This window comes from Pipistrellus hanaki (genome assembly GCF_964339955.1).
Source record: "Pipistrellus hanaki genome assembly, chromosome: 4".
NCBI lineage: Eukaryota > Metazoa > Chordata > Mammalia > Chiroptera > Vespertilionidae > Pipistrellus > Pipistrellus hanaki.
Window position 1 is genome coordinate 39,744,787 of NC_140506.1, and position 15,373 is coordinate 39,760,159.

At 37.9% G+C, this 15,373-nt stretch overlaps 1 protein-coding gene across 2 annotated transcripts in view; it reads left to right on the plus strand.

The window, feature by feature from the left end:
* Positions 1 to 10,545, plus strand: part of ATG10 (autophagy related 10) — a 179,142-nt gene extending 168,597 nt beyond the window's left edge. For both annotated transcript variants that reach the window (XM_084882173.1, XM_084882174.1), the window contains 3 exons: positions 8,958 to 9,055; positions 9,705 to 9,820; positions 10,142 to 10,545. In XM_084882173.1, coding sequence (XP_084738299.1) covers positions 8,958 to 9,055; positions 9,705 to 9,804 — 198 coding nt within the window. In that variant the 3' untranslated portion in view covers positions 9,805 to 9,820; positions 10,142 to 10,545. The remainder of the gene's footprint in view (positions 1 to 8,957; positions 9,056 to 9,704; positions 9,821 to 10,141) is intronic.
* Positions 10,546 to 15,373: the final 4,828 nt, after the last annotated feature.

A 15,373-nucleotide genomic window follows, 5' to 3' on the forward strand; every position in this document is an offset into this window, starting at 1 on the left:
ATGGAAAGTACCTCATTCTTTCCTTGTGCCACCATGATCCCTGCACTGTCTTCTCTCCAGCGTGAGCCTCTCATGACTCCTCTCCAAATAACAAATAAAAATCCCTCCCACAGAGGCATCTCTCCTGCCAGCTTTTCTTCTTGTTCTTGGTCACAAGCCCTGTTACTCACCCCACCTCACCATCAGGGCAGGTAAAATTGCTGTTCTCCCTAGGAACCTGCTTTTCCATTCTCTTTGGAAATCCTAAAGGAAAGGAAGTTAGTGGTGACAAACTTACTTGATCTTTGGAACTCTCTGCTTTAGAGATGAAACCCAAAACTTTCAGTACTGGGGATACAGCTGGACTATAAACCTCAGGAGTTGAGGTGATGGGATGCTATTTTTGTATTTTTTTAGTACAAAAAACTAAATTGTTGTCCAGCCACTGTGGCTCAATGGTTTAGTGTTTACCTATGAACCAGGAGGTCATGGTTCAATTCCCAATCAGGGCAAATGCCATGCAATGTCAGGAGACAGCCATTCAATGATTCTCTCTCATCATTGATGTTTCTCTCTCTCTCTCTCTCTCTCTCTCTCTCTCTCTCTCTCTCTCTCTCTCATCCTTTCTGAAATCAATAAACATATATTAAAAAATAAGTTGTACACTCCATAGTAGCATTGTGTTTGAGTGTGCTTATATCACCAATACTTAGACCAATGCCTGGTACGTAGAACTTACTCCCTAAATATTTGTTGAACAAATGAAAGGTGGGTGGATGGATAGGTGGATGAATGCATCAGTAAAAAGTACATGAGCCTGGCTGGCATGGCTCAGTGGTTGAGCATCAACCTATGAAACCGGACGTCACAGTTTAATTCCTGGTCAGGGCACATGCCCAGGCCAGAGTGGGGCATGCAGGTGGCAGCCTATCAGTGATTCTCTTTCATTGATGTTTCTATTTCTCTCTCCCTTCCTCTCTGAAATCAATATTTATATATATATTTTAAAAGTACCTGAAGTGATAAAGGAGTGAGCTAAGTAGAAAGGCATGAGTATATTATATATTTTAGTAGTACTTTACTTGCTACTAAGTGTGCTACTTAGTATGGTAGAGCGTAGGTGAATTCAGAATTAAAATATGTATCTGGGTGTATCAATTTATGTAATCACAATTTAGGATATCATTGTATGTGAAAACCAATAGATTTTAGAATATATGCAGAGTTGACATAAGTTTTTATGTAGAGACTTATTCCTAACCATGCGATCAAACCCACTCTTTTGCTCTTAGATCCAATTTGGAAGAAATATTTGCAAGACAAATATTGAAGTTTTATCTTATCTGGGGACACCTATACATGTGCAGGAAGTATTGCCCTTTGTTTTGTGACAAAGAGAAAGAATGCTCTGTCCCGTACTTGTCCCCACAGTAGCATAGGGAACTACTGGTGCTTTCTGAACAAATATTCCCCTTTATGGGACAGGCTGCAGGTGCCACTAACAATTTACTTTAGCACATGAGACGTCTTTGACTAAGCAGTAATCCTGCAAATATTTATCGAGTGCCTGCTAAATGAAAGCTGGTCCTGGGTGCTGAGACTGATATAGTAATCAGAATACCTCCTCTGCCCTCAAGGATTTGCTGTATGAGAGAGGAAGACTCCAGTAAACAGTCAGGTCCCTATTCAGAACAGTGTGGAATTGAGCAGAAGGTTTAAGCATGGGTGCAGTGGGAGCACAGAGCGGGACACCTGATCGGGATTGTGGTAGAAGAAAACTAAGATCTAGTGTCCATCTCACAACATATAAAGTTATTACAATATTATTGACTGTATTCCATATGCTGTAGTTTACATCCCCTTGACTATTTCGTAACTGCCAATTGGATGCAAGACTTACTGAGGGATCATTTTGTAAGTTATGTAAATGTCTAACCACTATTCTGAACTCCTGAAATTAATATTGAATATCAACTATAATTGAAAAATAAATAAAACATTTTTAAAATAAAGAAAGCTGAGATCATGGGAGAGAAATGGGCATTAGTTGGAAGGAAGGGTGAGAGGGTTTTGTAGGCAGAGAGAATCACAGGTACAAAGGCCTGCAGGTAAGAAAAAGCAGTGTGTTTGGAGAACAGCAAGTAATGGTTGATGGGAAACTACACATAAATATAGGTAAATATCTAGTATTCTAATTCTGAATAGGATTTTTAAACATAAAAGTGATAAAATAAATTTAAAAGGAGAAAAAGTATATATTTGATTATGTAATATGATATTCCACATTTAAATCATCATGAACAAATTTTAAGACAAATGAAAATCTGAAAATTAAAAATATCTTGATTATTTCAGCAACTTTTATGAGAACAGGGGTTATCTGTTTATGTGCCACTGTCTACTAACATTTGATCCAGTGCATGGCTCATAATACGGTTGCATGAATGAAAAGAATCAATATCCTCAAAAGGTCCTAAAGAGCTAGTATAAATCAATATGAAAACCCCTGAAGTCAAGAAAATATGAATAGACATTTCACCTTGGAGTCATCCTTAGCTCTTTTATTTTATTTTTTCCCATGCAGCATATCAAATTCCTTAGCAAATCTTGTTAGTTCTACTTTTATGATAAATCCCAAACCTGACCATTCTCCCCCTACCACACTAGCACCTAGTACAAGGCACCATCGTATCTTGTCTGGTTGCTGCAGTGCTTCCTAGCTGCTCTTCCTGTGTCCTCTCTTGCCATTTTACAATATCAAAAGTAATACTTTCAAATATATATCAGAACATGTCACTTCATAGTTCAGAATTTTCCAAAGTCTCTGTATCACACTATCCCCCTTCGTTTCACTGGACTTCACTGGTCTTCTTGCTGTTCTGTGAACACTTCAAGCACTTTCCCTCACTAGGTCATAAGGTCTGAGCATTTCTCGTTCCCTAACAGAAAAGATTAATTTCTCAAAGAGTTACATGGTGCTCTTCGCTTGGTCAACTAGCTCTCTGCTCAAATATTACCTCTGCAAAGAGGTGCCAGCCATCATTCTCTATATATTTAAAAGTTGTTCTCTCTTTTCCATATGGCCTTCTCAGCCTTACTCTGTATAAACATATTTAAAAAGTAAAGGTAGCTCAGCCAGCAAGGCTAAGTGGTTGAGTGTCAACCTATGAATCAGAAGGTCATGGTTTGATTCCTGGTCAGGACACATGCCCGGGTTGTGGGCTTAATCACCAATATGGGGTGTGCAGGAAGCAGCTGATTAATGATTCTCTCTCATCACTGATGTTTCTATCTCTCTCTCCCTCTCCCTTCCTCTCTAAAAGCAGGCCATATAATTTGTAGATTAAACACAAATCTACTTTCACGTAAATATGGAGTTGGAATAATTACTGTATTTAAGTACTACTAGTTGGTCACAATAAAAAAGTGCAGAATAATAAGCTATTAACTATGAAGGCCAGCAGATATACCAAATTCATATTCATATATTTTTGGTGCAAAAATATAAAATAAATATGTTGACTATATTTTTTTAAATTGGAAGAATATACTGAGAGTATGATATAGGAAGAAGATACTATATGAATGATCAGGCAAATTTAAGGAATAATCAAATAGAATTTTTAGAAAGGAAAGTATATAATTAGAAGGCCTACACTTAAAAGCAGAAAAAGTTAAAGAAAGCATTGATATTTATAGACATTGTAGCAAAAACTGAGAAAAAGATGGTTCTCAGTTTAACAGTTTCAGAGATACAAGGGAGAGAAAAGGACAAACACATGTCTAATAGAAATTCTAGAAGAAGAAACTGAAGGATACTGATATTTAGATTCAGAAAGCTCAATAAATCCCAAGTAAGATAAGTTTTAAAACTCCACACCTAGAGATATTATAGTGAAGCACCAAAGAGAACGAGATCTGAAAAGAAATGGCGATTATACTGACTTCCACACAGAAAAATGCAAGATAGGAGTAAATCGGTTAATAAAGTGCTGAGAAAACATAATTGTATCCTGAAATTTTATACCTACAACACTTATTTTTCAAAAATGAGGGCAAAATAAAGCATTCATTATATGGGACTATTTACTACCTATAGATCTTTAGTAAATTTCTACAGGTAGTAAACAATAAGAAAATGATCCAAGAATAAATATGTGATAATAGGAAAAAATGGTAAGCAAAAAGAATAGGGGTTCCTGGCCGGGTGGCTGAGTTCATTGGAGTATCGTCCCATACTCTGAAAGGTGGCAGGTTTGATTCCCAGTCAGGGCACATATCTAGTTTGTAGGTTTGATGATCCCCAGTTGGGGCATGTATAAAAGGCAACCAATAGATGTTTCTCTTTTCCTGCCTCTCTCTCCCTAAAATCAATTTTAAAAAAACATATTCTCAGGTGAGTATTAAAAAAAAAGAATAGTAAAGTGTGAGTAGATCTCAACACACATTGGGTTACAAAGCACTGATAATATCTAATTTATGGGGTTGAAACAAAAGATACAATTGAAATACTGAACAACAGTAGTACAGAAATCAGGAAGGGGTGATCAAAGTTAAACATCCTAAGGTATTTATTTAGGAAAAAGGCAAAAATATTGAATAATACCTTTGTGAATTTTACTGAGTGAAACATTTACTTAAAAATTGTGGGATAACTACTAAAGGTTTAGAAATATAACATGTATTTTTCAAATTAATTTAAAGAAAAAGCAATGGCGGGGGGGGGGGGGGGGGGAGGGAAGCCTACATTCAATCCAAAAGAGAGCAACAGAGGAGGAAAAAAGAAACCGAAAGAAGAAACATTAAAAGTATTGTAGAATGAGTAAAAAGTCTAAAATGAGATGGGAGAAATGAAATCAGATCACAGAGCATGTAAATGAACTAAACACTTCATTTAAGAAACAGATTATAAAGGTGTATTTCTTTAATAAAATCCATCTATGTTCTTTTTACATGAAATCCCTCAAACACAAGGACACAGAAATATTGAAAGGTAAATAATGTTTTAAATGTATAAGGTAAAGAGAAACTGGTGTGGCTATATTATTACAAGATAAAAGTCCTTTATTGGCAGAAAGTCTAATCAGAGATATATTGTTATTTCATACTAAAGCTTCATTCTCTAGGAAGATACAGTTCTATGAGTTTAGATAAAAGCTTCAGGACCAATAAAGCAAAAAATTTACAAAGTACAAGCAAAAATGGACAAATCAACTTCTCTTAGAAATTGATAAATCAAGCTGATAAGGATATAGAAGATGAGGACAACACAATTACCTTACTTGATCTAGTAACACATGGACAGCATTGTCGCCAACAACTGAATATTACATATTTTTATACATATTCTTATAAGCATCCATGGAATATTTAAAAATTAAGAACAACAAGATAAATCCAAATAAAATATATGGATGGGACTAATAAAAATAAGTACAGAAATCAGTAAAACAGAAGACGAAGATACTTAGGGAAGATCAACAACACGCATATGGCAGGGAGTGGCACATACTAGATACTTGATAAATATCTGTTCACACTAAAGCTTCATTCTCAAGGAAGCTTCAGTGTTCAGGGAATAAAAAGAAACAGAAAACTACAAATGTGTGTGTATAAAAAGTCTGAAAGGAGATTCACCAATGAATGCTCTGCATCTGAGTTGGACAGTTATTTAGGTTATCCTGCTGTTACTTTTTGTTCGCTTTTTTGTATGTGCTGAACTCTCTATATATGGATTGCTCTTTTAATTTTTTGAAAATACATAATTTTTAAGTAAAAAACTATATTTTTGAAGAGGTGGACCAGAGAGGATTATCCTAGAGGGAATATCCTTGACACCAACTCTGGTCAGTGGGGTGAAGAGGTGCAATGTAAGGGTGTGGACTTGCTTTGCTCCTCACTACAGGGATAACTTTAAGCATAATCTCTTTGAACCTGTTCTCCAAAGTGGCAATAATAAAGCCTTCATCAAAGAATTATTTAGATAGGTGATCTTGTACAAAGTACTTAAAACAGTGCCTCATATTGTAGGTGCTCAACAGCCATTTTCCTTATCCTACTTGAGAGAGAGAGACCCTCCCCAGAGCTAAGGAATGTGCCCAAAGTGGAAAGCAAATTTGATCAGTTTGGAATATGAAACTGGATGAAAGCTTAGTACATGAAATTATATTTGTTCCCTCCTGGAGAGCTGAGAATATTAAGATATGAACCAAGTAACTCATATTTAATAGATGTAAGAATGAAGGTGCAGTATTATCATTTCCTTGTGATAGTCATATCTAATAGTTCTGAAACCAATTCCCAATATTCATGTCAGACTTATTTTATGAGACATTTAACCATTGCTAAATTAAATTTCATAAGAGAATGTGTCTATATAACTTCACTGGAGTTACAGAGATAGAAATCTGACCCATCATTTCTATTTTCACGGAAAACCATTTAGCAGAACTTTGTTCCAGTAGAAGTGTTTATTGAGTTGTAAGCCTAACACAGATCATTGGCTGCATGTATTTCCATACTGACATTTTTCTCAGCGCAGATTTGCATCAGTTCATTAGTACTGACAGCAGATGGTAGCACTTTCACACAAATTTACCTTCCGAATTGATCTAAGAAATGTCACTAAAAAGATCCTGACAGTTTTGATGTTCTTCCATTTCTGAAAATTATATGTTAAATAAATAAGGTGTAGGATTTTAGGTGTTTTTTTTGTTTTTTTGTTTTTTTTGTGTGTGTGTGTGTGTGTGTGTGTGTGTGTTTTTCTTTTCATTTTTTTTAACTCCAGCACATAATTCCTAAACCAACTAAAGATAGCTTTCATCTCTATTCTGGCTGTTTGTGGGAGAAAGTAGAAAATACATATAATCTTGCCTGATAGCATAAGCCTTAAAAAAGCTTCATGGCAGAAAAGTGGCTTTTGGAGAATATTAACCAGATTGATTGTCTACACTGATCAGATGCTTCAAATTATTTTAAAATTCTCTATCTTATTTTGAATACAAATTGTTTGGCTTGCAGGATCAGCTGATTGAAAGTGATTGAAAAAATAGTATTGGTTCAGGTTGCAAAGCTAATTCTGTCACTGCTACAGCATTAAGATACCCATGCCAGTAAGCACATTTTAAAATTACAGATCCTTTGTCTTTAGTTAGCATTAAATCATTATCACACTATAAGACAAGAAGACTTAATATTTGATAAACGGATGAATGATGGAATATATGAATTCTAATCGCACCAGGAAATGTTATAGTTTCTACATTATATAACCATTATTATATTCTTAATAACTCAAAGCCTATATTCAGTAATCTTACACATTTAGAAACAGGATTTCTTTCAAGTATTTTAAAGATCATCTTCTAGCTGTATTTAAATACTGACTAGTTCATGATTTGGTCAATTTGCCACAACTAAGAAAAGCTGATGCACTTGAGAACGCATTGAGTGTTGACTGTATACAGTTTAATCATGTCATTAATTATGGATGCTTTTGACATATTACTAGAAAAGTGGTCATGATTAACAACATACTTAAAGGATTTATTTAACAATAAGAAGGAGCTTTTGGTTTCCAATTCTCTTAAAACAACATCCTTACTGAGATTCTAACAATAGGAACACAAGCTAATTCTGACTTAAATTAGCTAAAATACAGCAGCTCTGTTCAATATATTTCCATCATTCCTTCCTTTGTTCATCTATTATATATTATATATATATTATACATGACAGTAAATATATATATATAGAGAGAGTATTATATATATATATATAATATACACACATTATATATAATACTCTAGTGTTGTGTTTTATGTTATAAACACAACACTAGAGTATTATATTTTTTTGTTTATATAATCTTATGTCTATTAAAGTAAATAATAGAAAAAAAAATCACTTAACTTTCTGTATTTACCGATTATAATGCTTTTTATTTTTTTCCTGTGAATTTGAGTTACCCTCTGGTATTGTTGTCTGAAGGACTTCCTTTAGTATATCTTATAAGGGAGCTCTCCTAGCAAGGCATTCTCAGTCTGTTTCCCTGGGCAAATATTTAAATTACCTTTATTTTTTTGAGGGATAGTTTTGCTGGATAAAGAATTCTTGGTTGACATCTCTAGGTTTTTTGTTGGTTGTTTTGTGTGTGTGTGTGTGTGTGTGTGTGTGTGTGTGTGTGTGTTGTGTGTGTGTGTGTGTGTGTGTGTGTGTGTGTGTGTTTTCCACTAGGACTTTGAATAGGCCCTTCTGTTGCCTTCTGAACTGATGAGAAGCCAGTCATTGTTGCACTATTATTTCTCTTTATGTGATGAGTCCTTTCCCTCTTCATGCTTTTAAGATTTCCTCCTATCTTTGGCTTTCAGCTTTAGACTATAATGTATTTACCTGTGGCTTTCTTTATGTTTCTACTTAGGATTTGTTGCACTTCCTGTATCTGTAGATTAAATATTTTAATGAAAGTTTAGAAGTTTTGCTGAAGCCGGTTTGGCTCAGTGGTAGAGCGTAGGTCTGCGGACTGAAAGGTCCCAGGTTCGATTCCGGGCAAGGGCATGTACATTGGTTGCGGGCACATCCCTGGTAGGGGGTGTGCAGGAGGCAGCTGATTGATGTTTCTCTCTCGTCGACGTTTCTGGCTCTCTATCTCTCTCCCTTCCTCTCTGTAAAAAATCAATAAAATATATTTTTAAAAAAAGTTTAGAAGTTTTAAGTTAGTATTTTTTTCAAATAGGCTGCAGACTCTCTCTCTTCTCTCTCTCTCTCTCTCTCTCTCTCTCTCTCTCTCTCTCTCTCTCTCTCTGTGCTAGCAGCTTTTTATGACACACATTTCAATTTTTTTTTATTTGCCTTTGGTTGATTTTCACAGCTTGGAATTTAAAACAAACCTTTATTTAAAGGAGTAAATCAGATTATGTATTTTAACTTTTTCAAAGTAACGCATACTGGCCATTCTGGACCCACTCTCATTCTTACAGGAACATCCCATACTTGGGCAACCCTTTTTTGTACTCCATCCCTGCAAGACGAATGAATTTATGACTCCCGTATTAAAGAATTCTCGAAAAATCAATAGGTAAGAAACACTATCAAGATACATTGGCATTAACTCTTATTTTAAAAGTATAAATCTTTTTATGTGACTCTGGAAGCTAAGCTAAAAAAGAAATATTCTTGGTAATAATAATAATGGCTAACATTTATTGATTTTTACTGTGTGCTAGGCACTGTTCTATTCCAGATATATTAATGCATTGGATTTTTATAATGCCCCATGAGCCAAGTTCTATTATTTTATGCAGTTTACAGAGGAAGGAGCTAAAGCATAGAAGGGTTAAATGATCTGGCCAAGGTCACAAAGCTAGTTAAGTGGTGAAACTGGGATTTGAAAATTGAAAGACCAGGCATTTTGCCTTAGAGCCATGCTCTTCATCACTGCACTCTACCACCTTAGCAAATGCTATAAATTTTAGGTGTAAAATTGGAATCATCAAGGGGAATCTTGGAGTCCCAGTGCCTTAGTCAGGGATCCTTACAGTGTTTTTGGAGCTTGAGTCCTTGTCAAGCAACAGGGCAGTTGCTTGGAAATGGTGGGGTTTCAAGTGGTGGGAACACATCTTTGAAGAAAGCCTTGTTTTCTTTTATTGTCAATCACTGATTTTCTATCATTCGTCCAAATATAATGGAAATACACTGACTTGCTTGTCTTTTCACTTGTTTCCCAGGAATGTCAACTACATCACATCTTGGCTGAGCATTGTTGGGCCAGTTGTTGGGCTGAATCTACCGCTGAGTTATGCCGGAGCAGCCTCTCAGAATGAATGAAATGTCGACTGGCAAGGTAAAAAGCAATGCCTGGACTGAGTGCTTGCTGTTACAAAGATCCTGGTGTCCCTGTTGCATGTAAATATGTGGTCCCTGCCGGCCCCACGATATATGAAGTTTACTTTCATATTTCATAGGCTGATCACTGACTTGTTTCTTAAAACTTTCCAACCAACTAGCACCCAATCATTTAGGAAGCATTTTACTATGCTGTAAGTGACACTCACAACAAAGGACTGAGTGGTTTTATTTTAGAATTGATATTCTTGAAATAAGTCTTTCTGCTCAGTTAACCTTCTTTTATTCCATTGGCTTTTGTTTTGTTCTTGTTCCTCAGATTCTTCTGCTGAGCCGAAGAGCTTAGCAATTAATTGCAGCATGAAGAATGCGGGAAGTTTATGGCTGACCCTGGTTTTAATGGGACCAATGCCATGAGTTTTCAGCTCACCAGGATTTGACATGGATTATTTTTTTCCCTTGGAAGAAAATGTCTGCAGCAACTGATATTCCATATATTTAAAAGAAACACCCCAAAGACACAAATCAATATAAAGAGCAAAAAAAAAATAATCTAACTTGATATAGAATTTCTGCTGACATCATTCAGGCATTTTCAAGTCATTTTTTTTCATGTCTGAGACTTGTTTTCTTACCTTTAGTATGAGAATAACAAGCTACCTCAATAGGGTTGTCTGAGAGCCACGTGAGATCATTAATAAATGGAAAATATTGTAAACCATTGTATAAATATTTATTATTTATTATATTATATTCACCTTTCTTATATTTGATAGTTATAATATTCACCCAGTTTGTCAGTAAGTTTACTAGCCAGTGAGGTATTAAGATGAACCTAATCGGGAAGAATTTTTGGATGGAAGTTGCTTGTTTAGTAACGAAGAGAAAAGTGTAATTGGCTCTTTAGAGCATCTAGTTTAGTGTCTGTTGCTGAGGGATGCACTTTAGAATCACTGAGGCTGTTTCACAAGTACAAACGCTGGCTGCCACCATTGGAAACAGCCTCTCTGGGCGATTCTGAGGCTCGGGCTTTGGGGAACCCCTGGTGTGGTGTGTGGCATTTATCTGTGCTGCTTTGGTCTCCTGGGAGGCCTCCTCTCATTCTGTGTGTAGCTCCAGCAAGCTGGACTGACTTGCTAGCAGTGTCTGGGCACTGCCCTGAGAGACTTCCGGAGAGTAAGGAAGTCCAGGAGGCAGCTGTTCACAAGGAGGCCCCCTGGGGTGAGCGGGTCGGGTGCAGGGTGAATGGGAGGAGGTGCAGGGTGAATGTGACAGTTCTTCCAGTCTGTATGGTAAGGGCAGAACGCTCACAGAGGGAGCAGAAGTAGAGAAAGGGTTAATTTGAACTGCTAGGAAAGCTAAAAGTAAAATTTAAAATGCTGATCTGCACATAATCATTCTGGGGTGAGAGCCTGCTTACATGCTTGCTGGGCATTTTGGTATTTACCACTTAACATCTTTTCAACTTCTGCAAGCGATTCCGCATCTCCCCCCCCCCCCCCCCCCCACACACACACACACACACACACACACACTCTCTCTCCCTAATGGAGACACAGATTTCTCAGCAAGCCGTTTCTCTAGGCAGGTCATTCTGGGGGGGAAAAGTTAATGCATCATCTAGATTATGTACTTGCCTAGAAATACCTTTTCTAACCGTTTCTGAGATGACAGTAGTCTACCAATTTGGGGCCAGTGTGTAGGTTTTGTTTAAGTTAAAAAACAAAACAAAACAAAACAAACTGATTAAAGGAGACCTGAAAACTCAGTGGAGGAAAAAGTTCTGAAGTGCTTCGGGAGGTGACGGAGATCTCCCTCCCCAGATGGATCCCTCTCCTTGGCAGCTGTTTCCTTCAGACTGTTTTTCACTTAAAAAAAAATAATAATAATTTTTAGTTGATAAAAATTTTCATTTTTAAAAATACAGTTATGTAGCAGACTTGTCATCCCAACAGTTATAAAACATTGGAAAGAAATTCGTTTTGTCAAAGTAACAGTTTTTTCTCTGGAAGATGAGGATTTTCCCTCTAGGATTCCTCTCCAGCGAATATAAGGCAAAGCCCTTCAGTCAGAAATAAGGTTGGTTAATGCTGCCACCCCACCAACCAGCCTCCTAATCTCTGTTGTTTGTGTGACCTTGGAAAAGTTGTTTCACCTCTTTGGTCCTCAGTTTAACTACATGGCTTGTGAGGCCTACTCCAATTCTTGGGTCTGTGAAATACAGAGGAATCTGTGAGTCTGGCTAGCTGCTCCCTGGTGACTTAGGCCGATTTTCTTAATCTCCTGTCGTCTTTCACCATTTCTATCGAAAAAGCCTACAGTATCTATCCCACTCATCAAACAAGAGCACAGAGATCAAAACTACAAGTCAGTCTAGAAATACTTTATAACCAACAGTGCCACATGGAGTTAGGGGGACCGTGGATCATCGGCCCCTGCTTCTGGGGGGACCCAGCACACCTCCTTCTTCCCACCTCATTTCATGCCTGACTCCTCCCCAATGCAACCAGGCACCTCTCCTCTGCCCACCTCCTTACCTGACCCTTGCACATGCTGTTTCCACCTGGAAAAGCTTCCTTCCCTATCCCCCCACCCAGTTCTCAGCCTAGCCTCTAAGGCTCAGTCTTCCTCAGAGCCATCACTGACCACCCGCTGGGAGAGCTCTCCGGGCTTTACTCACTGCACAAAGTCTTACTGGCATTTAGTTGTCTTCCTTTCACTCTGATTTCTCTCCTTTCTTAATTATGGGAAATAAATAATGTAAGGTGATGACCCATTTGGGGGAATGTCCTAAGGGGGCATGTTGGGAAGAGTTGCTGTTTGTCCATGCTTAGTGATCCAAAGAAGGCTGGGTCTGGGGATTCCAGCAAGTAGGCCAGTCCATTGAGTGACCAGTGGAAGGTCCAGAAGCGGTGTTGATCATGGGGAACTAGCCTACAAGCTGAAGGTTAAAAGCACAAAACTATATCAAAACTATATACCCCTTCAATGAAAAGGTAGTAAAATATTTCAAAACTGGATTTTCATCTCCATTTTTCCCAAGATTGATATAGTTTTTATTCATACTCTCAAGATATTAGGAAATGGAGATCTGCAGGGTCAAATCAGCTCTTTATATAAGTCAGGGAGCTGATATTCCAATGAGTTGGGATTTTTTTAGGATTAAAATTTGAAAATAAGAATATGCAAACATTTACTTCAGCAGATACTTACTGAGTTCCTCTTATGTACTGTGCTAGGTGCCAGGGATGGCAAACAGAAAGACATGACCCTGGCTCATAAGATGCCACAGTCCAGTGGAGAAGACCAGGGGGAGACCTGGGGACAGTAAGATACAGCCTGTGACAGGGCGTGGGAAGCAAGCGTGAGGGAACGTTCGCAGAGGACGTGAGTGGAGCCACAGCAGGGGAGAGAGGAGGAGAGCCTTTGGAGGTGCAGATGGGGAAGTGGTGAGGAGAGGCTGGCTCGTGGAGCTGGGGCCAGGTCTGGAGGAGCCTTTATTGCCACACTGACAATTTGTATTTGTCTTGAAACCCACACAGAGCCACTGAGGGAATATTCAAATAAAGTAGTTAAAGTGATCACATCTGCATTTTAGAACGAACCTGTATTTTCCAAATGACCATTTCATATAAATAAGCATAATACATTTGAGCCAGTTTTCTCGCCAGCAGGTTACTAGCCCACTGGCTTTAGAAGGCACAGGAGTGCAGAAAGGGCTGGGGTATACAGGGACACTGTTCAGTTTTGCCTGGAGCCTTCCAAAACAGAGCCTGTCAGTGTCCTAAAAGGCCTAAATCCCGGCTTACTGTTTCACCTGGGGCAAGTCACAGGACTCACTGAGCCTCTGGTTCTTAGTGGAAGGAAGTGCATTAGATGAAATGAAATCAATTTATTGGTTTATGACCAGTATTTTTTGTGTGTGTGTGAAATAGTGTGTCTGGGAAGAACCCTCTATGTGTCTCCTTTACTCTCACAATACTGCCATGCTCACAGCACTTCTGACACCAGATGTGTGGGTTTGCCACACATCAAACAATGCTGTGACACTACCAGGTGTCCTACAACACACCAGTTCTGTCAGTTCTGATACTACCTGTCTGGAGTCAGTGTCAGATCTTGTAGGTCAAGATTTCAATCCCACAAGACTGTCCCCATCTGAGACTCCAATCTCAAGTCCCAGGTTGTCACCTATATTTTTAACCAATCAGCCTTAAATTGGGGTTCCCATGACCACCTCCTTGGGTACAATAATTTACTACCCTGGTTCCCTGAAAATAAGACAGTGTCTTATATTAATTTTTACTCCCAAAGATGCGCTAGGTCTTATTTTCAGGGGATGTCTTATTTTTCCATGAAGAAGAATACGGTACACATTTATTGTTAAATGAAAATTAAGAAAATTTATTACCTGCATATGGTACGGTAGCACGGTAGTTGTCAACACAAACCAGACAAACTGTGAATCCTACAGTATCAAGAATTTACTCATTTATTCAATGACAATCATGTCATCATCTTCTGGAACATCATCATAACAATGCAATTCCTGAATTTCCTGGTGAATTTCTTGTGACTCCATTTCTTTCAGAATCAGTGGATCAAATCTCTCATGTTTAGCCTAGGGGGGGCCTTATTTTCAGGGGGATGCCTTATATTTCACTCAGAAGGAAATCTATAAGTAGGTCTTATTTTCGGAGGATGTCTTATTTTCGGGGAAACACAGTAGAATGGCTCATAGTATTCAGGGAAACACTTATATTTAACAGTTTATTATATAACTAGAGGCCCGGTGCATGAAATTTGTGCACTTGGGGTGGGGGTGGTCCCCAAGCCTGGCCTGTGCCCTCTCACAGTGAGGGAACCCAGTAGGTTGCTGAAGATTGTTCTAGAAGGATATATGAACTATATTATTGTGCGCTTGGGCTACTTTAATATGTACATAGGTCCCCACTGCTGCTCCCCTAGATTTTTATAGGGCGTGTCTATAAAAGTGTTTTCACATTTTTATTCTTATATTTGGTAATGTTCTTTCAAGCAGTAAAGACCTTGCTTTCTATTCAACTTTTGTGCTGTCAATTGTGACACCTAGTGGTAATATAGCTCTGTTGCAGGTATCCTGTATTCTCATTAGAGAAGAAAGTGATCACCAAGTCCCATTTTGTAAATTATTTTATTTTATTTTTTAAAGTATTTTAAAATATATTTTATTGATTTTTTACAGAGAGGAAGAGAGAGAGATAGAGAGTTAGAAACATCAATGAGAGAGAGACATCGATCAGCCGCCTCCTTTCACACCCCCCTGGGGATGTGCCTGCAACCAAGGTACATGCCCTTGACCGGAATCGAATCAGGGACTTCTCAGTCCGCAGGCTGATGTTCTATCCACTGAGCCAAACCGGTTTCAGCTGTAAATTATTTTTTGAAAATGGGAAACTCACATTTATTCCTTAATTCATTAACTTCACATGAGAACAAATAGAGCCTATGACTTCTTGGTTATTTTGAAGCTTTTAAAATAGTATCCAGAAATCACTTAGTCATAACAGTG